Source organism: Martes martes, assembly GCF_963455335.1.
Source record: "Martes martes genome assembly, chromosome: 9".
In the NCBI taxonomy this organism is placed as follows: Eukaryota; Metazoa; Chordata; class Mammalia; order Carnivora; family Mustelidae; genus Martes; species Martes martes.
This window is the reverse complement of record NC_137896.1, coordinates 21689537-21715049: the sequence shown is the minus strand read 5'-3', so window position 1 is coordinate 21715049 and position 25513 is coordinate 21689537. Positions and strand designations below refer to the sequence as shown.

The following is a 25513-nucleotide window of genomic DNA, read 5'->3' as shown; positions in this document are numbered from 1 at the left end:
TACCTACAAATGCTGAAGATGAGGAAGTCAGAAAACAAGACTTTATCTGTACTGGCCAATCTAACTAGTCTTGAAAGACTTTAAGTCCATGCAAGTTTAAAAAAATAACCCAGCATTATTAGAAAATTCTGAGGAAGGGTATTTTCTAAAAACAACACTGTTTTCTTGTTTTATGTTACATGTTTATGAAGAAAAAAAATTTAAGTAATATCCACAGTCAATGTGGGGCTCAAACTCACAACCCTGAGATTAAGGGTCATATGCTCTACCGACTGAGCCAGTCAGGTGCCCCTGAAGAAATGTTTTTTCTTTTTTGTTTTTGTTTTAAAGATTTTATTTATTTATTTAACAGACAGATCACAAGTAGGCAGAGAGAGAGGAGGAAGGACCCCGCTGAACAGAGAGCCTGATGTGGGGCTCCATCCCAAGACCCTGGGATCATGACCTGAGCAGAAGGCAGAGGCTCAACCTACTGAGCCACCCAGGCGCCCCTGAAGAAATGTTTTTGATAGATATTTTTTTTTTAGCATGTATCTCCACCTTTTTAGCCAGAAAAGACTGACCTTTGTAAAACTCCTTCATGATGAATTGGGATCATCACTATAACTTTATCATCTTTGGGGAGTTTTTTTTTGCTTGTTTTGTTTTTTGGTTTTGTTTTTTTTTGGACTCGAGGGTCATGTCCCTCTGTGTTAAAGCCATGTCATGTATTTTATACCAGACACAGAATGTTTTACAGGATGATTCAGGGAGGTATGAATATATCATCCCATCTACTTCACCCTACGCTTACCCTGCCTCATAAACCTTCTCTCCTATGTTTACCTCCATGAATAGCTACTAGACTTCCTTTCCCAAAAGCCTTATTCCCTAATGTTTTTCTCTAAACAGGGCAGAAGTGAAGGCTGCCAAAGAAAACCAGGTAATCTCACACAGATACCTATTTATATTACATACACTGTGGGGAAAACAAGTAAACTCTAATAGATGTATGAAAAACTGTCAACTTCATTTGTAATAAAATACACATTAAAACAGTGGGACACCATTTTTAACCTATTAAATTATTAATAAAATTTAAAAATCCAATGTTGAACAAGATGTTGTGAAACAGACGCTCTCATACAATGCTGGTGCCAACACACTGGTATGTCCTTTCTGGAAAGGAATATGGCAAATGTTATAAAAAAATTTTGCAAAGGTTTATGATTTTTGACACATTAATTCCACTTCTAGAAATCTATCCCAGGGAGATGATCAAGAATTCGATATCGATGTTCAATAGCAACATTATTAATGGTGCAAAATCTGATATCATCAACTGGAAAATGAGGTTAAACAAAGGTACGTTTACAAGACTAAATATTATACAGAGGTGGGGTGCCTGGGTGGCTCAGTGGGTTAAAGCCTCTGCCTTCGGCTCAGGTCATGATCCCAGGGTCCTGGGATTGAGCCTCTCATCGGGCTCTCTGCTCATCGGGGAGCCTGCTTCCTCCTCTCTCTCTCTGCCTACTTGTGATCTCTGTCTGTCAAATAAATAAATAAAATCTTTTAAAAAATATTATACAGAGGTACTGACTTTATAATACGGAAAAAGGTTATCAAAAATGCTATCAATAATCAGATCCCCCAGGGCACCTGGGTGGCTCAGTGGGTTAAAGCCTCTGCCTTCAGCTCAGGTCATGATCTCAGGGTCCTGGGATCGAGCCCCACATCGGGCTCTCTGCTCAGCAGGGAGCCTGATTCCTCCTCTCTCTCTCTGACTGCCTCTCTGCCTGCTGTGATCTCTGTGTGTCAAATAAATAAATAAAATCTTAAAAAAAAAAAATCAGATCCCCAAATCTTTCATGTTTAATATCACCTGGGGTATGTTAGAGGAAAAGATAATAGTTTACCTTTGGGTAAGAGGTTTATGATGTTTCCTCCTGTCCTTCTGTTTTTTTTTTATATTTTCTACAATGAGCATGTATTATTTTTAACAGTGTATTATACACTTGAGGAAGAGGCAGAGTAAAGCATATAGGCTCTCAGCAGCCTTCCAGCCTGATACAGTTCCAGATGTATAGGGGCTGCAGAAGGCCAAAGGGCTGTCAGAAATCTGACCATAAGCAAATGGTGTTTAGTTATGCTACTTGCCACAAGGTCAACTGTACCACATAAAGCAATCAAAGGTAATACTGATCCCTTCTGATGAAATCTAGTGGTTGATGAGGAATTCCTTTTCCAAAACTGGGTAATAAAGAGCAAACTCTGATAGACATAATCAGAAATAACAAAGATGACTATTTACCAACTGTTTCTAGTGTGCCAGCAGTATGCTGTATACATTTTACTGCATTTAATCTCATTTATCTTCATAGCATCAGGACATACTTACCACAGCCTCAACTGCAGGTGAACTGTCCCCTACCACCAACAGAGTAGAACACCTGGGGAAAGGCAAAATTAAGAGGTGACATTCTGCAAACAGCACCTATATTCCACCAAATACTGAGTTAGTTTATGAAAGGCAAAGATATTTAGCAACTTACTAGGGAAACCGAGGGACTTACTTTAATGTCTTCGATTTGTTATCGTTTTGGCCCAGCAAGGGTCTTTCAATCTCTAGGTCTCTGCGTCTAGAAAAACAAAGGAAGCAAGACCCCTTTCAGGGAAAATCATAGCAACTCAGATTATTTTCTGGTTGTGAAAACCAGTATCAAGGAATCTGAAACTATCTTTCCTTCACACCTGATGAGGGAAGGGACCCTTGTGCACTTTGTTCATGAGCTACCATTTTAGTAGCATCCTGAGTGGTACAGAGCAGGAACAAGGCTCCTGGCTCAAACCTGAGGGGCACTATGGGATGCCAGAAGTTTAGAGGCAACTTCAAAACTCAACAGCAATGCTTCTGAAATCCTCAAGTTGTAGTGTTTAATTTTCCAACTAGTTTATAGGAACAAATTCCTTAAGAGAAGGGGAACTTTGGCGGGGGGGAAACGTGTAAATAACATAGTTTAGTGCAGTACTTAATAAATCTTTCTGATTTCAACTGAAAATAAGCAGGCTCTGTAATACAGAGAAAGGAGTTGGAGACAAGGTTCAAAATCTCTGGGTGAATTTAGGTAAGTTACAGCTGACCCATTTTCTCAATCTTTTCCCATGTACTCAGAAAGCTAGGAGGAATGAATATGTTTGACCTTGGAAAAACTGGTCCCAAGATAAGAACCCAACTCTCTCAGTGACTGGGGGAGATATGATAGTAGGTTTTGGAACGTACACAAACAAAAGAGAATTTACTAGTGCCCATGTGCTACTTTTGCCCGGTAACAAGATGTCAGCAAAGAGAAACTGAATCAAAGCCTAAGACTTCTATTCTTTGCCTCTTCTCCATGTATTTTTCTGTCCTGCCTCACATTACGTGTTAAGTTTTTGTGCGTGTAACTTATGTACTTTTTTTCAATCTCAAAACATCTTAAACTACAAATGGTATTTGAATGTGCCCAAAACGGCCTCCAGTTCATTTTTCTTTCTTTTTTTTTTTTTTTTAAAGTAATCTCTACACCCAATGTGTGGCTTGAACTCATGACCCCAAAATCAAGTAGCACACTCTACCAACTGAGCCAGCTAGGTGCCCCCATTCATGTTCCCTGAAAGCTGTCTTCCAATCTGTCTGATAGCCCTCCCTCTTTTACTGTGGTGCAACACCAGGAAAATCAGCTCATGACACAACACTGAAAAACACAGTTTATTTCCCCTACCCCTCTCCCTCAAATGTCCATTATCTTTTTGGACCTAGTTTACATTTAAGTGGAGGAATAGGAAATAACTGTACCCGTTATAAGAACCCAAGAAGAGCTGTAGGTTTTCTTGATTGATATCTTGGGCAATATGCAGCCTGTAGGTTTGAATCAGGTCCAAGTTAGCCTGCAACTCTTCCTAGAACAATTGAAAAGAGACACAAGGTAAACATTTGAGCTACAATACAAGTCTATGTTGCTTGGTTTGCATTCTCAATTTTCTAAGCCAAATCTCTCTGCTCAAGATGGGAAATGGGGCAGAGCCTGGGGTCTACCCTCATACTGGTAGGCTGAATGACTGAAGTCTTTATCTGCAGGAGACGGGTTCAGTGCCATATTCTGTGTCAGATGAGGGCACAAAGACTCTATTATGGCAAAGGCTAGTCAATGACTCCAGGCCAAATGTAAAAACTTGGAGATTTGCTCTGAACTTCCTTCTTACCTGCAGCACCCTGAAACTGCACTGGACTTGGATTCAAATACTAGCTGTGCAACTCAGACGGGTCACCTAACCATCAAAACCCTAGTTTCCTTATTTGTGTTTTTTGCATGTTCTGCCATTCCTCATAAAACATGAAGATAATAACCAGAGATACCTGACACGGTTGTTTTATTTATTTATTTATTTTTAAAATCGGCTCTACGCCTAATGTGGAGCTTGAACTCACGAGCCTGAGATCAAGAGTTGCAATCTCTACAGCCAAGTGCCCCTGACAAGGCTGTTTTAGAGATAAGAAAAGTTATATGAACTGTAAAGTGGAAAATAAATGGAAGGTGGGGCACTAGCCTGGCTCAGTTGGTAGAGCGAGTGACTCTTGACCTCAGGGTTGTGAGTTCAATCCCCATGCTGGGTGTAGAGAATACTTAAAAAAAATTTTTTTAAAAAGGGAAGGTAACATTTTTCTTAATAGTCATAAATCTATATAATTATCTGTACTGATATAATCAGTATATCACTTATTTATATATTATCACTTAGTAATATCCACAGAATTCTGTATTACATTCCATTTACATTTTATTAAGTCAATTTATCATTTAATCTTACTGCTATTATTAAAGGCATAAAATAAGAGAGAAACAAATGATTTATATAGTGAAGTGAGTCCTCTTCCCCCACCACCCACTGTCCAATGGCCCATCTCTTGCTGGCCTTCTCAGGTCATCGGAACAGTTGCCAGGTTGTTGTGTACATAAACATACATGTACATAGCTGTACACGGGTACACAAGCGCACATACACCCAGCAAGCAGTTTTAAGCAGAAGGGAAAATGTTTGCTTTGGAGGGAAGAAATGGATGAGGGATAGTAAGAGAGCCAGTTAATCCAGGGCAATATGTCAAGGTCACCATCAAACCTCATAGAGAAATATAGATAAGGAGAATATCTATTTGCATTCTTACTGCCATATAGGTAAAGTGAGCCAAGAATACAGCTGAAAATTGATCAAACGGATCAGAGTCTACCTGAAACGAAATGGCACTACAATCACTCTGAGGAAATACGGTAAAGGGTAAAAAAATTATAATAAGACAAGTAAACAACAAATGCCGCACACAGTAATCAGAGAAGAAATATGTAGCCAGCTCTTCCTTCAACGTCTGGAGAGGAACCCGAGGAGCAAAGTTTGAGATAAAAGAGGGAAGAAATGATAATGGTACAAAAGAGGTAAAACTGGCTTAAGTGTTAATGGAACTTGTTAGGTAAATCTGTTACGTATAAATTGTTCTTCCTACTCCCCACTTTTTTTTTTTTTTTAAAAAAACACAAATTGTGGTCTGTTAGACATACTGTCCTACACTTTGCTTCTCCCCTTAAAATATTAGAGATCATTCCTTATCAGGACATACGGAGTTGCCTTGTTTACTTATACTACTTGGTTCTCCACAACCTTACTAATACAAATGGCCATTCTTTTTAATTTTTGCAAGTCTGATAGATAAAAGAGAGGCTATCACTACAGTTGTTTTTTCCTATTGGTGAAAATGAGATTATTCATGTTTCAAAACCTTATTTGTTTCCATTTCAAAATGTTAGAAGCAAACACATGTGCGTGCTTAAATTTTATTTTTCTAAAAGTTTATTTATTTATTTAAGTCATGTCTATATCCACTGTGGGGCTCAAACTCACGATCCTGAGATCGAGTTGCACACTTCAACTAAGCCAGTTTCACCTCTTTTCTCACAAAGACAAAGCCAACAGGAAAAACATTTTGAAAGTGGGAAAGCAGAATAAAGACTATAATCATTCATTTAGCAGATTCAGTAAGGCTACTAGGCTAGGCTGGCAGCGGGGATAGTGAAAGAAATCCATGAACATGTACCAAGTAGCCCGGAAAGGTTCAAGATTTTTAGGCACCAGTTCTCTCTGCAAGCAGAGGGTAAAGATGGGGCTAACAAAAGAAGGTTAGTTTCAAGTTCTGTTAAATAAAAATGTAACACCAGGAAGACAGACAATTAGGTAGACAAACAATCATAATACACAAAGCAAAAACAAACAACTGAAGGGAGAAATGGAAAATTCAACAATAGTCTGTTAACTTTATTTACTTAAAAGATTTATTTATTTGAGAGAGAAAGAGGCAAAGACAGAGAGCATGAGCAGAGGAAGGGACAGAGGGAAAGGGAGAAGCAGACTCCCTGCTGAGCAGGGAGCCCGTTGTGGGGCTTGATCCAAGGACCCTGAAATCATGACCTGAGCTGAAGGCAGCTGCTCAACCGACTGAGCCACCCAGGCGCTCCAATAACAGTTCGTAACTTTAATACCTCACTTTGATTTATGGGTGAATAATGAGGCAGAAGATCACAAGGAAACAGAAGAACTGAACAACACTGTAAACCACCAGACCTGACAAGGCACCCAGAGTACACTCCACTTAATGGGAGTAGAATGAATACACATCCTTCTCATGTGTACATGGAGCAGAAAGGACACATATTAGGACCATAGAATAAATCTCAATACATTCAAAAAGGAACGAAATGTTAAGTATATCCTCTGATCGCAATGGAATGAAATTAGAAATCAGTAACAAAGAGGTGCCTGGGTGGCTCAGTGGGTTAAGCCTCTGCCTTCAGCTCGGGTCATGATCTCAGGGTCCTGGGATTGAGCCCTGCATCAGGCTCTCTGCTCAGCAGGGAGCCTGCTTCCCCTTCTCTCTTTGCCTGCCTCTCTGCCTACTTGTGATCTCTCTCATAAATAAATAAATAAATCTAAAAAAAAAAAAACCAGTAACAGAAGGAAATCTGGGATATTGAACACATACTCCTAAATAACTAATGGGTTAAAGAATCACAAGGAAATGAGAATATACTTTTGAGATAAATGAAACTCTCAGAACTTATGGGCTGCAGCTAATGTGGTGTTGAGAGGAAAATTTATAGCTGTAAATGCCTACATGAAAAAAAGAAAAACGATCTCAAATCCACAACTAGACTTTTACCCTAAGAAACTAGAAAAAGAGGGGAACCTGGGTGGCTCAGTTGGTTAAGCACGTGACTCTTTATCTCGGCTCAGGTTTTCATAGCAGGGTTGTGAGTTCGAGCCCCATGCTGGGCTCTGTGCTGGGCATGGTAGAGCCTGCTTAAATAAAAGAAAGAAACTAGATGGGACGCCTGGGTGGCTCGGTTGGTTGGGCAGCTGCCTTCGGCTCAGGTCATGATCCCAGCGTCCTGGGATCGAGTCCCACATCGGGCTCCTTGCTCCACAGGGAGCCTGCTTCTCCCTCTGCCACTCTGTCTGCCTGTGCTCACTCTCTCTTTCTCTGACAAATAAATAAATAAAATCTTTAAAAAAAAAAAAAAAAGAAAGAAACTAGAAATATAAGAGGAAACTTAAAGCAAGCAGAAGGAGGGCAATAATAACAATTACAGTGGAAATAAATGAAATAGAGAATTTAAAAAGAACAGGAAAAAAACCCCAATAAAGCCAGCAATTGATTGGCTAGACTGACAAAGAAAAGAGGTAAGATTCAAATGATTAAAATCAGGGAGGGAAGAGGAGACATTATTTTCAACTTTACAGAAATAAAAAGAATTATAAAGGAGTATTATCAATAATTTATGCCAACAAATTGGGTATCTGAGATGAAATGGGCAAATTCTAGAAAGACACAAATCACCTAAAGCATCTCAAGGAATAGGAAAATTTGAATAGATCTTTAATAAGCAAAATCATTAAATTAGTAACATAAAAAGTATCCACAAAGAAAAGCTTTGGCTCAGATGGTGTCACTGAATTCTACCAAACATTTAAAGAAGAATCGAGAGCAATCCTTCCCCAACTCTTACAAAAAATAATATGATACTTATCAGCTCATTCAGAATCTTATTATCCAACTTACTCTTCCCTCTGAAAAGAGGACTAGGGTTTCCTCTTCCACCCCATAATTATCCGTACCTGTCATTTCCTCTATAGACTTCAGTTTCCGTACCACTAAAACATGGGAATGAACAAGATAATCTCTAAGGTTCTTTGAGCATTGATATTTGTTTCAAACATTTTGGCTTCTTTTTTCTCTGAAATTTCTATTGCTGTGAAGACTTTCCCAGACTTCATTATGGCTCTGAAGATGTTTGCTGAGGCACGTGATATTGTCAAACATTAACAGATGGCATGCCGCTGACAGAGAACAGGTGCTGGGGGAGGGGATTCTGTCTTTCTTCATCTCTTCAAGTGCCAAGAGCCAGGGGGCACTGAGTTAATGCCTGTCCCCTAAGATTGGCCTTTGCTGGGCCCCCTGCATCACACTCTGCCCTGGAACTGGCACCCATGAGGATCAGGTGAATTCTAAGGTACCCCCTCTTTCCTGAGGCAAATAAGGTTTTGCTGCAAGCCAACAAACAGCTGTCCTGGTTGGAATAGGCACTTACCTGACCAAAGTGATGAGCCAAAATAATGTCCACAACATTGGTTGTCAAGCCTGAGAGCTAAAAAGATAAAAGCTTTGTGTCAAGGGAGTTAAGCACACATATTTCTCAAGTTGTCCACTTATGATTAGTGTACTTTATTGCACACATTATCCCTCAACAAACAGAAGCACAACTCAGTGTCACACAGTTTCATGAGATGGTGGTTTCGATTTACGTGAGAACAAGAACAAACGGTCTCCCTTCCGGGGAAATAATATCACCTGCTTTGAAACAGATGGCTAGGGGGTGCCTGGGTGGCTCAGTTGGTTAAGCATCTGCCTTCACCTCAGGTCATGATCTTATCCTCTTTCTCTACCCCTCCCCCACCTTGTGTTCTCCCTCATTAAAAAAAAAAACACTTTTTAATTTATCTGACAGAGAGAGCACAAGCAGGCAGAGCAGTTGACAGAGGGAAAGGGAGAGGGAGAAGCAGGCTCCCCAGTGAGCAAGGAACCAGATGCCAGGACCCTGGGATCAACCTGAGCCAAAGGTAGATGCTTAACCGACTGAGCCGCCCAGGAGCCCCTAAAAAACAACAAACAAACAAACAAACAAACAGGAGGCTAGAAGAAATGCTGCTCATTCTTTCTTCAAAAACTTAAGACCTAGAACTCTTGGCTATTAGCTACTTCATTCCTGCCTATATTTCTGCATTTACACTGGATTCATGGCTAATAAGGATTGACTTACGACTACTCCCAACACATCCAAGAGACAAAAATGATTTTTTTTCTTTCCTCCAGTTTTCGCTATCTTCATTTCAGGGAGTGGGAGGAAATTGCTATGTTTACAGAATGTTCTTGCGTTTTGAACATTTTTCTCCTAATTTTTTCCATTTCAAAATGATGCAGAGCACAGTCTAATAAATGCAGCAATCTGTGCAAATCTGCAGCCTGCTAGTCTATTTTCAGAAAAATTTCCAACTCAAATTATGTCGCTGATTCCCTGTAGTCTTCTTCCTCGGTTTTATGCTTCATTCCTACTGCTGACTTGGATGAGAGGTGAAGTGCTGAACTGGGAGTGCAGATGGAGAAGAGGAGAGGATGAGAGAGACGTGGATATGGGTAGAACAAGATTACATGGTCCCAGAAAGATTAAGGAAGAAAGAAGCCCAGAAATCTTCAGAGGGGTTACCAATGATCAAACCGTTACAAATTAAAGATAATTAGGATTAATAACCATTCATGTTTAATACTCATAAGGTCATTCTTAAGTTTCATAACAATTTTATTAGGCTATTACACATTATTTATTATACATTATTGAATGTTCAAGTAAATTTTAACACAAGTACATAACTAGACAGGAATTAGAACAAATTTTAAGTAAGTCAGATTATAAGAAAGAAGTTCCACAGCATCTGGCAACAGCATCATTAATACATTTCACACAAAGCTAGGGTATGCATATTTCTTTAGAACTTAAGTATGGGAAGAAATGGATAAATTTTTTACAATCTAGTCTACTGGTAGGTGGAGTATACTTAACATACAGTGTTATGTTAGTTTCAGGTGTATAACACAGTAATTCAACAATTACATACATTGCACAGTGCTCATCAAAGTAAGTGTAATCTTAATCCTCTTCACCTATTTCACCCATCCCCCCACCCACCTCCCCTCTGGTAACCATCTGTTCTCCAGTTAAGAGTCTGTTTTCTCATTTGTCTTTTTTTTTCTGCCTTTGTTTGTTTGTTTTGTTTCTTAGAATTTCAGTAGGTGGGGTGGAATATTTTAACATTTTAAAGTAATTTAAAAGCAATCCATGCTTATCATAGAAAATTAGAAAAATATAGAATATGAAAAAGAAAATAAAAATCATCTGTAATGCTACCATCCAAACACATAACTGCTAGTAACAAATTCTTTTCCCTTTTCTTTTTAAAAATATATGTAGTGGGTAAGACCAGAATTTTTATTAATTTTTTTAAAGATTTTATTTATTTATTTGACATAGAAACACATGGACAGAGGGAACACAAGGAGGGGGATTGGGAGAGGGAGAAGTGGGCCTCCTGCTGAGCAGCGAACCTGATGCTGAGCTGAAGGCAGGGCAGCAGGCAGAGGGAGAGGAGGTAGCACGCTCTCCACTGAGCAAGGAGCCCAATGAGGGGCTCACAGGGCTTGATCTTGATCCCAGGAGCCTGGGATCATGACCTGAGCCAAAGGCAGAGGCTTAACAACTGAGCCACCCAGTCGCCCCTGATTTTGTTTTTTTATGTAATCTCCACACCCAATGTCGGGCTTGAACTCACAACTCTGAAATGAAGAGGTGGATGCTCTACTTGATGTGGGAAACAAAAACAAAAGAAACAATTAAACTTCCTTACTGGCTATAGCCCATTAATAAGTTCTTGAAATAGGCAGAGTGACCTTCCTCTGGGGGCTCAGCTGCCTCCATGTTGACACTTTGCTAAGGGCAAAAGGCATTCTTAGCTTACCATTATCCTGGCACCCCAAGATACTGTAAGTATTCTTTAACACATAAAAATTCCTTTGGAGGAGCACCTGGTCTGGCTCAATAGGTTAAGTGTCTGACTCATGATTTTGGCTCAGGTCATGGATCTCAGGGTTGTGAGATGAAGCCCCTTGTTGGGCCCTGTGCTAGGCATGGAGCCGGCTTGGGATTCTCTCTTACCCTCTCCTTCTACCCTTCCCCACCTCTCTTTAAAAAAAAAAAAAAATTCCTTTGGAAACTTCCTTTATCTCTACCCCCCAAGACACATGTTAGCAATCATCTTACAAGCATATGGCCCACTTACCTACATCTGAAGGGTCTCATGACCAGGGTTTTACTTGACAGTAATGAATGACCTTTTCCTAACAATAGCTAGCTCCCTCAAGGTCCTGGAAACCTTGCTAAAATTCCTTAGAGACTTAGACTATCCCTAACCCTCTCCAAAATTGGAAGTATATAATCAGTCACCTGTCACAGCCCCAATGCAGCTTTTTCCGACCACAGGTTCTACCCTGTGCTTCAATAAAACCACCTCTTTTCACTGAAGACCTCTCAGGAGTTCTTAGTTTGTCGGATCCTAGCCCCAACATTTTCTGCACCAAATGACTGAGCCAGCCCAGATTATTTTCCCTCTTTTCTTATGAATAACTACTTAACAAAATTGGGACATATATAGTTATTTCTATTTTTTAAGCATGAGAATCTTCTCACTTCTTTATTTATTTATTTATTTATTTATTTTTTATTAAAGATTTTATTTATTTATTTGTCAGAGAGAGAGGGAGAGAGATTGAGCGAGCACAGGCAGAGGCAGAGGGAGAAGCAGACTCCCTGCCAAGCAAGGAGCCCGATGTGGGACTCGATCCCAGGACGCTGGGATCATGACCTGAGCCGAAGGCAGCTGCTCAACCAACTGAGCCACCCAGGCGTCCCATTCTCACTTCTTTAAATAGCCCAAATAACAAATTTTTGATTGCAGGATATTCCATTCTATGGTTTATCAAATTTTGTTGCTCTACAGTATTGGCACCTACGCCGTTTCCATCTTTTAGCCCTAAAAACAAAGCTTTAGTGAATATTTTGGCTCTTTGACTTCCTAGCTGTGTGACCTTAAACAAATGACTTAATTTCTCTGTGGGATAATAATAATAGTAACACTTCACTGGACAGTCCTGAGAATAAAAAGTTTAAACATTCATAAAACATTTAGGAACAGTGCCTGGTACAGAGCAAATGATGTGGAGAACAAAGGCAAAAGGAAGATAGATAAAATGAAATATCCTTTTAACTCTAGCCCATTCATTGACAGATACTTGGGACAGGCCAAGTGTGACACTCTTCCAGGAGCTCCCAATCTTAATGTTAATACCTTACTAGAAGAAAAACCATCTTAGCTTGACCATAGCTAGGCCTCCAGGATCCTTTTAGCCTTCTTTAACATATGAAAATCCTTTTGGAAACTTCCTTTGTTCTCCACCCCTCCCAAAGTAAAAGCATATAAGCAATAGCTCCTCATAATCCCAATACAGTCCTTTGTGCCTGGGCCCTGTCCCCACGCTTTAATAAAACCACCTTTTGGCACCAAAAAGGTCTCAAGAATTCTTTCTCAACCATTCACTCTTGGACCCCACATCAAATCACATTAGCAAATACTAGACAGTTATTAGTTCTTAAAAAATTATTATCCTTTTATTTAAACTTTGTAAGTATCACTATTTATTCTTCAAGGAAGTTCCTAAATATTGAATTACTGGATCTCATGGCTGATCATGATCAGTAGAGATTCTTGATACATATGACAAGCTGGGTAGTGATATTTTGGAGACTACATCCACTGGTGTATTAGAATAAACATTTACGGCAATTTAAAAATACTTAGAAATAGGTATTTGTTTAAAAATGAGACTATTACATTAGGCATTTTTTAGCAGGTAATGAAAGCCTAGGTTATTTTTTCTCTGAAAAAACCTTAAAACATCACTGCTTTAATCTCAACCTCATAGTTTCAGATTAAAATAACACGCAAATAACATTTGTATGTTAGTAGAGAAAAATGTTTCAAAAGTAATTCCTTTTCCAATCTAAAAACAGTGAATAGCTTTTCTAGCACAGATCAGTTCAACGCAAAAAGTTATATAATACTGGGACGCCTGGGTGGCTCAGTTGGTTAAGCGGCTGCCTTCAGCTCAGGTCATGATCCCAGTGTCCTGGGATCGAGTCCCACATCGGGCTCCTTGCTCCACAGGGAGCCTGCTTCTCCCTCTGCCACTCTGTCTGCCTGTGCTCTCTCTCTCTCTCTCTCTCTGACAAATAAATAAATAAAATCTTTGAGAAAAAAAAAAAAAGTTATATAATACTATGCTTTTACCGTTATTCCCTCTTTTCACTCTGGTTGTTGCTGGGATTATCTATATTTGTAAAATATATGAGGGACCAAAAGGCAAACTGAAGGCAAACCACAAGCTAACATTCTCCCCTCTATCCTGCCAGAGGTGGGATATATGTGGTATTTCTCAAGGAACTCATGGCTGCCTTAATGTTAATGTTTTGCTAGAAACTAAAAACCACCTTATCTTGACAATAGCCAGACCTCCAGGATCCTGTAACTCTTCTTTAACATGTAAAAGTCACTTTAGAGACCTAGGTTATGTCTACCCTTCCCAGCCCCCCAATTTAAAAGTATATAATCAATAGTTCCTCATAATCCCAGTGTAGCTCTTTCTGCCCGTGGGTCCTGACCCTATGCTATATAATAAAAACACCTTATTGTACAGTAAACATCTCAAGAATTCTTTCTTGACCACTGTGCTCTATAATCTTGCATCAATTAGAATATAGTCCTGTAGTTTCCTATCTCCTTGAACAGATTTTAGATTAATATTCTATCTAAATAGTAAATTCTATGTAGATAGCAAGTTATCTTCATCTTTCAGATAGCAAACATCTCAATCCTACCCATCGTTCGGTGCAGTAGCAAAAACAAGCTATTTGGGGTTCAGTGAAGAGTGATTCATTCATTCATTTCACTCTTTAAAAGTGAAAATGTGGGGCACCTGGGTGGGGCTCAGTTGGTTAAGCCTCTGCCTTCGGCTCAGGTCATGATCCCAGGGTCCTGGGATTAAGCCCTGTCATTGGGCTCCCTGCTCAGCCAGGAGCCTGCTTCTCCTCTCCCTCTGCCTGTTGCTCCCCCTGCTTATACTTTCTCTGTCAAATAAATAATTAAAATCTTAAAAAAAAAAAAGTGAAAATGCAAAACACAGATTGGGAGAAGATATTTACATGTACTCAGCAAAGGATTAATATGCAAAATATGGGGGCGCCTGGGTGGCTCAGTGGATTGGGCCTCTACCTTCGGCTTGGGTCATGATCTCAGGGTCTTGGGATGGAGCCCCGCATTGGGCTCTCTGCTCGGCGGGAAGCCTGCTTCCCCCTCTCTCTCTGCCTGCCTCTCTGCCTACTTGTGATTTCTCTCTCTGTCAAATAAATAAATAAATAAATCTTTTTTAAAAATGCAAAATATGTAAAGAACTCTTACAGATCAGTAAGAAAAAGACTAGCAATCTGATTAAGGAAAAAAAGGCAAAGGACATGAACAGTCACTTCCTTAGAGGATACTGAAATGGCCAGTAAGTTTCAGAAAAGGTACTCAGACATCATGGGCCCTTACGGAAATACAAATTAAAAACCAGCATTATTTACCCATAAGCATCGTTTAAAACAACAAAAAAGATGGTATAATTAAAAATTAGGGGTTTTTTTTGTTTACCCCCCCTTTTAAAGATTTTTATTTATTTATTTGAAAGAAAGAGAATGAGCAGGGGGTAGGGGCAGAGGGAGAAGGAGAAGCAGACTCCCCAGGGAGCAGGGAGCCTGATAAAGGGCTTGATCCCAGGACCCTGGGATGCCCATGACCCCAGCCAACCCGGCACACCCCCGCACCCCCCCCCACCCGTTTTTTGTTTTTTTTTTTGTTGTTTTTTTTAAGTAGGCTCCATGCTGGGCTACTGAGATGGGCAATGCAGGGCTTCTAAGACCAAAGACCTAAGCTGAGATCAAGAGTTGGATGCTCAGCCAACTAAGCCAACCAGGCGCCCCAAAAAGTTGTTTTTTAATAACTAAAGCTATTTTGGTGAATATAGTGTGTGTGTGTGTGTGCGTGCGCGTGTGTGTATACACACAAACAAATATTACAAATAAAACTGCTCCTGTTTTATAAAAATTAAAATGACTATCAAATGTTGGTGAGGATGTGGAACAACTGGAACTTTCATACACTGCTGGTAGGTAAGCTGGCCAAATACTTGGGAATATCGTAGCTACCGAAGCAAAACAGACAACTGCCCTATGACCCAGAAATTCTACTTCTAGGTACAGAGCCAAAAGAAACAAATATGTAGGTCTACTGAGAGAATGTAAAAGAATGTGCACAGGAACTTTATTCATAATAACCAAATAACAAACAACTCATTCTGTCTATTCACACCACAGACTACTAAACAAGAATTAAAAACATACTTAGGGGCACCTGGGCGGCTCGGTTAGTTGAGTATCCAACTCTTAATTTCAGCTCAAGTCATGATCTTAGGGTTGTGAGATCGAGCCCCGCATTGGGCTCTGTGCTGGGTGTGGAGTCTGCTTAAGATTCTTTCTCCCCTCCTTCTTTTGTCCCTCCCCGTCTCTCTCCCCATCTCTAAGTAAATAAATAAATAAACAATAAAATAAAAAGAACTATCACTACACCTAACAAGAAGGGGGATCACTGACAACGCTGAAAACAGCCAGACACAAATGAATATATATTCTATCATTCTAATTATATAAAGAACAGAGTAAACCAATCTATGGTGATAGACATCAGAATAACAGCTCTATCTAGGAAGGCGAGTAAGTATTAACTAAAGAAAAGGTAAAAGGGAATCCTTGGAGGTGGAAATAGTCTATATATTGACTGAGTGGCAATTACATATGTAATTACATTCATCAAGCTGTATACTTAAAGGTTTTTGCCTTTAACTGGATATACTTCAATGAAAAAATAAAAATAAAAGTGAGACATTTTGAGAAGGGACCAAGATGAGCCAACAAATACCATTTGGTGCTTACTTTGGAAGCTGCCCAGTCAATCCAGCCTTTAGCACAAGGGTCAACGTTAATGAGCACAAGGCCTTCCACAAGCTCTGGATGATTGAGCTGAAATAGGAGACAAAGCCAATGTGTCAAAGTTCCACTCCCAGCATTCTTTTAAAAAATTGGAGCATGGTTAATCACTTCTTATGCATTATGCCATAATGCCTTAGATTTGAAAGTAAGACTTCAGCAAGGTGGTAGGAAGAATATTTGGAAAAACTGCTCTTAAAGACTGGCTTAGCAACTGGAAAACCAGTTCCCTAAAGTGCTGTCGAATGATCTTCGCCTTGCAAAGATCTGTAAGGAGACAGGATATTTATTTCTGCAGCAGAGGAAGGCACTTGGCATCTCTGCAATTGATTAGCTCATGGCAGGTCTCCTCTGCTGGGAAAGTACCCGTGGAACTACTTGGCATAAGGAGCTGCTGAGGCTTAGATGGATGAATTTCACACGCATACGTCCTTGTCCCCAAAAGGAGCTTCTAGTTTTTTTTTCAGAAACCACATGAATACCACCCTGCCCCACTCAAGAGGCATCTGAAAAATTTCATAATTTCTATTTCTTAAATAGAAATCAATACAAACATTTCTGTGTACACTCAAAACTCTCTAGTTTACTCTCCTTGCCTCTGATTACACTGATTATACTCACTATAGAAAATCTGATAAGTAGAAATTATAAAAATTAGGAAATAAAACCTCATAATACCTAACCACACAACATCAATCCCTATTAATATTTTGGTATATTCCCTTCCAGTCCTTTCCTATGCCTATGACAAACGATGTGGATCTGTATTCTAACTTTTTTATTAACATTATAATGTATGTGAGTCACATATCACTACGAGCTCTTACAAAAGTTTAACGGTGCACAAAATTCCATAAGTTCTCTCAAAGAATTTACCGATGTACTGCTCTTGTTTGTGATTTTTCAGGTGCTATAAGTACAAAACAGGGCTTTATATACAAACCTGTATCTGCTATTCACAGAATTTACAGAAAACTTACATAAGACCCACAGAAGTACCCGGTAACTAACACAGCAGTAGAACTGTGACCTAGGCAGTGTCTCAAGGGTACCGAGACTAATCCTCTATGTACTTACTGCAAATCTGCTGAGGATGTAAGCTCCAGCTCCAACTCCAATCCCAATGATGCTTTTCAGACTATGAAAGGGGATATAAGCAACACCAATAAGGTTAACTTATTTGAAGGTGACAAAGCACAAATGGAAAAAATACAACTGGGTTCAACTCTGGCTCTGAGGCTTAATGGATTCTGGAACTTGGTCACGTTTCTCTAATTTTGAGCCTCAGTTCCCCAACTACAAAAGGATACAACTACCTACCTCTAAGTTGATTTTATGGATTAAATGAAATAAATAGGACTAAAACCTGGGAGTCATTCTAACAGTTTCCTTTCCTATCACCTCCATGTCCGACCCAATAGCAAGTCCTATAAAGTCTACCTCCAAAATATTTCCTTCCTATCTCTATCTACTTCACTGCATTCCCCCGAGGGCATCCAGTACTCCAGCTATCATTACCTCTTGCCTGACTGCTGTAATAGTTTAAAGGTCTCCCTGCTTTTTCTTTTTTACTCCACTCCAACCCATTCTCTCCATAGCTAGAGTAATCTTTTTTTTTTTTTTTTAGAGTAATCTTTTTTAAGAATGTAAACAGCTTGGGATGCCTGGGTGGTACAGTCAGTTAAGTGTCTAACTCTCGGTTCCGGCCCAGGTAGTGATCTCAGGGTCTTGGGATCGAGTCCTGCTTCTGGCTCCATGCTCAGCCAGGGAGTCAGCTTGTAGATTCTCTCTCCCTTTCCCTCTCCCTGAGCCCCTCCCCCCACCTCCAAAATAAACAGATCTTTTAAAATATTAAAAATAAATTTAAAAAGTAAACAGCTTTACTGAAATGCAACTTTTATACTTAGAGTGATCATTTTAAAAGACCAAATTGAAAAAAAAAGTAAATTCAATGCATTCTTATCCAATCCATTTTTAAATTCTACACCTGAAACTAAAATAAATAAATAAATAAATAATAAAAGACAAAACTGGTATCAGTCCCCTGCTTAAAACCCTTTTATATCTGTATCTATAGCTTTTGAATAAAATCCCAAATTCTTACATGATTTGTGAGACTATGTAATCTGGCCCTTGTCTGTTTCTCAAATTTCACTCCATGCCTTTCTCCTACTTGCTCATTTGGTCTAGAAAATATTATTTCTTCTGTCTGGAATCATCTTGTCCTGGCTCTCTGTTTTGGTCTCAGCCTAGATGACAACTTCTTAAAGATGCATTGCCCAGCTAGCCTTATCTCTGTGAACTTGACCCTTCTCTAACATCACCCTCACTGACTTCTCTTATAGCACTTCATTTGAGATTATATGTCGGCTTATTTGTTAATTATTCCTCCCACTAAGATGTAAGAAGGACACTGTCTATGAGGACAGTGACTATTCCATTTGCTCAGCATCATAGCCCCTAGATCAGACACATGGTATAAAGTCAAAAGTTGTGTGAAAGAACTGAAAAATAAACCTACCTTAAGTGGGTAAGAACAGGAGGCAGCATTTCAGCCAACTCATCCATTGTGGGGTACTGGTACCTGAAATTCAGAAGGATGCCTCCTGACTTAGAATGCACCCATATTTCCCAATCACAAGAACAGCTAGAAGACTATGGGATTCTTAGATAAAAGCATTCTCTTGGGGCACCTGGGTGGCTCAGTCGTTAAATGTCTGCCTTCAGCTCAGGTCATAATCCCAAGGTCCTGGGATCAAGCCCCACATTGGGCTCCCTGCTCAGCAGGAAGCCTGCTTTTCCCTCTCCCGTTCCCCTGCTTGTATTCCCTTTCTTGCTGTCTCTCTGTGTCAAATAAATAAATAAAATCTTTTAAAAATTTAAATAAATAAATAAATAAAAGCATTCTCTCTCTCTCTCCTTTTTTAAAAGATTTTATTTATTTATTTGACAAAGAAAGAAATCACAAGCAGGCAGAGAGGCAGGCAGAGAACCGGGGGAAGCAGGCTCCCCACTGAGCAGAGAGCCCGATGCGGGGCTCGATCCCAGGACCCTGAGGTCATGACCTGAGCTAAAGGCAGAGGCTTAACCCACTGAGCCACCCAGGTACCCCAAAGCATTCTCTTTTACCAAAGGCTGAAAGGAGATGATGTGTGGACATTATTATGACATGTTGTGCAACTCTCTATGACTTCCATATTAAGAAGAAAGGAGAAGAACCCACGTGTCTCCATATTCTAAAGAGAGTTTCTGGGACCAGAGGAAGCCATTTGAAAAAATCAGGTAATATGGCTCTTTCCCAGGGTATTTCCAAATCCCTAACAATCACTTTAACTGGGATTGAGGCTCAGTAAACTTCCAGCAATTAAAGCCAACTGAAGAAGTGGCTCTTGGTCTGCAGCTTATATCTGGGCAGCTAAAGGCAAAAACAAAGCCTTACTGGGCCCAACCACCTAGTCACAGATTCTGGACTCCTCATTGTGAATGCTGATTTGCTTTACTCAGGCATAAGATAACACAGTTACTTTATTGCTTCTGAATCTGGTGTATGATATGAACCACTTGGATCCTAAGATGGTCAGATAAACCCAGGAACTGATTCAGACTTGGAACCCAAGAAGAGAAGGGAGCACCCATAGAGATTACAGAAGCAGAGACGGAAAGAGATCTTAAGACAACCTCCTACATATGAGGCAGGATTTACTCTGTATCTGACAGAGGAGTCAGCCTGCCTCTGCTTGAAACACTTTTTAAGCAGTGGAGTGCTCTTGAGTGCCATTTGTGCACAAAACAGAAAAAAGGAACTGAATCTAAATGTTGTTTGATATATGCTAGTCACTGGCCAATTTGTATTTGAGAGACAGAATAGCCTGGATTAATCAATAACATGGCTTCTGGAGCCAGACTGCCTAAGTTAAAATTCCAGCTCTGCTACTTATCTGTTATGTAATCTTGGCCAAGTTAGTTAATATCTCTGGGCCTCAGTTTCCTCACTTGTAAAATAGGAATAATAGTAAATCTGTCCTGAGGGTTAAATGTTAAATCTGTCTGAGGGTTAAATGACTTAATAAATGTGAAGCGTTGAAAGCAGTGTGAGGAATATCGTTCAAGTCTCATGTAAGGGTTAGCTCTTATTCATCCTCAATGGTCTGTTTCACAAGTCACTGTCAGAGGCAGCTCTGGAGAGGAACCAAGGGAAAGGGGAAAAATCAGCATTCCACAGCCTATGCTTTCACTCCTCCTCCCAAGGTCTTCTCAATAATTACAATGTCCAGAGAAGAGTGAGGGAGACTGAGTCCGCCGTGCAAAGCAGGTTTAGGATGAGGCCAAGAGCGCCAAGTCTGCTCAAAATGCCTCTCTAGGGGCGCCTGGGTGGCTCAGTGGTTTAAGCCTCTGCCTTCAGCTCAGGTCATGATCCCAGGGTCCTGGGATCGAGCCCCACATCGGGCTCTCTGCTCAGCGGGGAGCCTGCTTCCCCCACCTCCTCTGTCTGCCTCTCTGCCTGCTTGTGATCTCTGTCTGTCAAATAAATAAATAAAATCTTTTAAAAAAAAATGCATCTCTAGCCGATAGGACAGCTTCTCAGAATAAATGGTTGCAAAATATTCAAATTCCTGTCACCAGACTGGGAGCTAAGGTTGAGGAGGTGTTCCCAGGAAGCTCAGAGGGATTGGAGTTTGGGCCTAGGAAGTTGGAAGTTTCAGGGAGGGACACAGAAATGACAGATTTTAAAAACATGATGAAGCGGACAGATAAAAGACAGCAAGAAGTGGGTGTCTCAGACACTTAAGGCTTGCAATTACAGGGAGACAGAGTCCCATCAATGGAGAACGATTCCTGGATATAGGAAAACCTGCAGTTTTCCTCAACAGACTGTACATAACAGTTCTCAGAGCAAGGAGAGAAATAGGGAGGATGGTTGGTTGATAAGTATAACCCCTAGGCTATGCTAAAATCAACGCTACTTCTCCCATTGGTCTCCCATTGGAGTTCAGTCATTTGCTCTTCCCAATGCATGCCTTCCAGAAGATCTTGCCTGTGGCCTTACCCTGTTGGGAAAGAGGGTGCACCTTCCTGCTGGCCTGGGGCATCCACGTGACAGACAGCAAAGTGCTGGGTGATCTCTTGCATATCTTCAAAGTTAAAGAATGCATTGAAACAGGATTTATCTGCAAGAGTAAAAATACACATAAGTCACATGTTCTCTGTCTCTCCCCGATTTTCAACAGACTGTACATAAAAGTCCTCTCCATTTCTCTCCAGTTTCCCTTGACTCAATTAATTCCATAACATCGCCTGTTTCACTCCTTTCCCCCCGCCTTTTACTCCCTTTTCATCACTGTTCTACTAAAAGGAGGTGTCTGAACAATGTGATTTAAGTGGCCCTGAAGGCTGAACACCAGACATCTCAGTGATGTGAAAAAAACAATGAATTCTCAATTCTACACGATGTCTACAAAATAGAAACCAATTCTGGTATTGCACGAAATAATCTTGCATCCATATGTTATCATTTCTCATGCACCTTATTCCTCCATCTGACACAGAGACGCTGACTATATTCCAAGAACCTGGCTAGAGTAAATACCCAGCATTGCTTAGATTCACCATGTGGAAGACTGTCTCTTGGCAAAATTGCTGGGGTGTAGAGAGGGGCTGCTGCTTCAATTTCTACCCTATTAGTATAACTGTTTAAATCTTCTCATGCAAAAGAGGTTACAAAAGCTTCAGCACTAGACTGCAGCCTCAAATGTAGGCCACGTCGGAAAGCTAGAGAAGCATGGGACAAAACACAAGTACAGGCTCTGAGCCTGTGGCTAGGGCCAAAATCTTATACGACCATCTAGAAAAGTCCACTTAAAATCACTGATGACAGGCCATAGAAGAATACTTTTATTAATTCATCGAAGAGCTCACAACAAAGTTAAGTTCAAACTTTGGATTTTCTAACTTGAAATATGAAAAAAACCAAAGTAGTATAGATTTAAACAAAATAAACAACTGATTTCAGTTCTACCTTTTTTTTTTTTTAGAGACACACTTTATTTTTAAAGTAATCTCTATGCCTAACGTGGGGCTCAAACTCACGACTCCAAGATCAAGAACTGCAAGCTTTGCCAACGAACCAACCAGGCGCCCCTCAGTTCTACTCTCTTAACCAGTTCATCCTTTAGCAGTTAAGACACAAAGATGAGATATAATTCCAGTATCCCCCAAACACATTCTTCTGACCAGTTCCTAGACAACTTAATTCTGCCATTAACATGTGTAGCAATGAGGAGGGGAAGGATAAGACAGAAAAGAAAAAACCTGTGCTGTTAGAATACTGGGATTCTTCTTTTTAAAAATAAATACACAAAGATCAAGTATTAAAATAAAAAGGGAAGGTATAAAATCAAATACATACGATTGAGGCCAATGTCATGGTATGTCAGAATAACTGGTCTGTTTCCCTTTGGTAGGCCTCTGATGGTGACATGGACCACACCATGAGTTGTTTCTATGTCATGTTCCTGTAAGAAGAGAATGTATGGTCTCAGCAAAGGCAGAGTGAACTTCTCAGGTGGCCAAAGTTCCACAATACCTATTTACTGCTATTTCCCACTTGCTGGGGTGGGACACATCACTGGACTTAAGCCATACCAGAGAGATGTTATAGTATACAGAATATCCCCACTTTCTAATTCCTTTGAGATAAACACACAAATGAGGGAAAAAATATACTGTCTCAATCATAAATTTCATATCTTAAGTGAGGGCAGTCAGAGATCTGTTAAGAATACGCTTATAAGGAGAATAGCAAGCTGGGTAAGAGGCCAGTAAGACTTGGGGGGAAGAAAAGTTAAGGAAGCAGAAGATAAGGAGCTGCTAGGTTTCAGAGCCTCTAAACTGATGTTCAGCAACTGATAAATTCAGCAGACATCTGTGAATGCCTCTGCCTAACATCTTTTCCCCTCTGGCAGGTGTTGTCCTTTATCATCCACATATTACAGGAGTGGCTCTTGCCTGCCATGTTTGTAGAAGTAACCTTATGGTCATGGCTTTCTGGAGACAGGCAGGTATCTGGTCCATGCTGGGTATGCATCCTTCCCTGAGAATTTGTAATTGGGATTAAGATTTTATCCTTGGCCTGGGGCACCTGGGTGGCTCAGTGGGTTAAGCTTCTGCCTTCGGCTCGGGTCATGATCCCAGGGTCCTGGGATCGAGCCCCGCATCGGGCTCTCTGCTCAGCAGGGAGCCTGCTTCTCCCTTCCTATCTGCCTGCCTCTCTGCCTACTTGTGATTTCTCTCTCTGTCAAATAAAAAATTAAAAAAAAAAAATTTTATCCTTGGCCTGATTTTCTCTTGAAAAGAGAAGCAAACTTGGGATATTTTATTTATTTTATTTTTAAGTAGGCTCCACACTGGTGCGGAGGGGGCTTGAAATCATAACCGTGAGATCAAGACCTGAGTTGAGATCAAGAGTTGGATGCTTAACCAACTGAGCCACCCAGGCATCCTACTTGGGAGTTTTTAGTAGATATTTCCATTGCTCTAATTCTCGGTTCTAGCTGTCTGTGCTCTTAATTTCTGAGACATTCCTGGATTGTGTCTGGTTTAAGCTATCTTGGGTGGCCTTGTTCCCTGCACCCCCAAAGAATCCTAATCAAGGCAATGAGTAGTTTAACATGTAGTCAGAACAGAACTCAGGAACTAAATAAATAAATAAATAAATAAATAAAGCTGGAACAAGATGCAACTGGAGCGACTGGGACCAGCACTAAGAGTAACTTGGTAGGAAAAAAGGGAACTATAGAAAAGTCACTGAGATTTATTCTATCCTCTTTGATGTCTGTATTTCTCAAAAGTAAAAAATTACCATGTCTAGCCTAGTGATTTTCTGCTGATGAAGTCCTCGCCTATCTCAGAGAGTCTGATAGTAGTTAGGGTAAGATTAATTCTTTCAATAAGAATCCCAACAAAGAAAAAAAAAAAAGAATCCCAACAAAGGCAAAGGGCTTCCAACTTAATTTCTTATCTAATTACAAACCTCATCAGAACTTTGGTCTCTTCTCTGATGTGTGGCATAAAATAATCATAGGCTAATTCAGTATCAGCGTATTTCAAATCATAGGCCCCAGGCTGGAGCAGATAATCTCTAACAAATCAAACTACGAATGGCTATTTCTATGATTCTCTATTTCTGCTACCTTCTATTCCAGCCTGTTCAGAAGGCTTGGGAAGGAGATATAAGAAATGAAGGAAAGAATCAGATACTTCGAACTGGCTATGAAAGAAAGTATAGGGTTTGGATGGGAGGAATATAAAGGAAAAAATTCCAGTTACTGTACAAGCATTTCTCTTATAGTAACAGCAGACTTACCATAATAGCAGACTTACCAAGAAAGGCCCCCTACCCCCTCCCCGCCCCACTTCTGCCACTAGCAGGTTCCTTCACTAAACAACTAGTTATTGAATCCCTAACTACCAGACCCTGCATTGAGGTCTGGGGATAAAACAGTGAACAGGAGAGTTGTGATCCCTGTTCTCCCAGAGATTATGTTCTAGACAGGATGGCAGGTCATGAACACACAAATCAAACAACCTGTAATAATAGCATGTGGTAAGTGCTAGGAAAGTAATAGGAAACTGTGATAGAAAAGAGAGAAAAAAGACATTAACTCTATTAGTAGTCAGGAAAGTGCGAATTAAATTTAATGAGATGCCATTTCACATATGTCAGAATGGCAAAACTTTTAAGTCAGATAACACCAAGTGTTGACTGAGATACAGAGAAATAAGAACTCTCATACACTGCTGGCAGGCATGGAAACTGGAGCAACTACTCTGGAGAACAATTCCGCAATGTCTAATAAAGTTAAGAGGTGTCTACCCTATATTCTCAAACATGGTCATACACACAAAAAGATATACATAAAGGCATACATCGCAGCCTTGTTTATAATGTCAAAAAAGTTGGAAATGGGCTAAATATCAATAGGAAAACAGAAATTATGATATATTCGTATAATGAAATACAAATTAAAATGAATGAACTGGAACTACAAGCATTAATAGACAGAAAATCTTGAAAACATAATGCTAAGTAGAAAAGGAGAAGGGTATGTATATACCACTTAATGCCGATTTTTAAAAAAGCAACACTATATAGATCACATATTTACATATATATATTTCAAGTATAAAAACTTAGAGAAGGAATGTACCCG

The 25513-nt window shown here is 40.0% G+C and overlaps 1 protein-coding gene across 5 annotated transcripts in view; it reads right to left on the bottom strand.

Annotated features, from left to right (window-relative positions):
* NDRG3 (NDRG family member 3) overlaps positions 1-25513 on the bottom strand; it is a 75225-nt gene that overhangs the window by 9938 nt on the left and 39774 nt on the right. For all 5 annotated transcript variants that reach the window (XM_080813064.1, XM_080813068.1, XM_080813065.1 and 2 more), the window contains 9 exons: positions 22711-22816; positions 21352-21472; positions 18826-18888; positions 17382-17442; positions 16251-16337; positions 8652-8708; positions 3815-3918; positions 2553-2618; positions 2378-2429 (listed from right to left, as the gene is read on the bottom strand). In XM_080813064.1, the coding sequence (XP_080669190.1) occupies positions 2378-2429; positions 2553-2618; positions 3815-3918; positions 8652-8708; positions 16251-16337; positions 17382-17442; positions 18826-18888; positions 21352-21472; positions 22711-22816 (717 nt within the window). The remainder of the gene's footprint in view (positions 1-2377; positions 2430-2552; positions 2619-3814; positions 3919-8651; positions 8709-16250; positions 16338-17381; positions 17443-18825; positions 18889-21351; positions 21473-22710; positions 22817-25513) is intronic.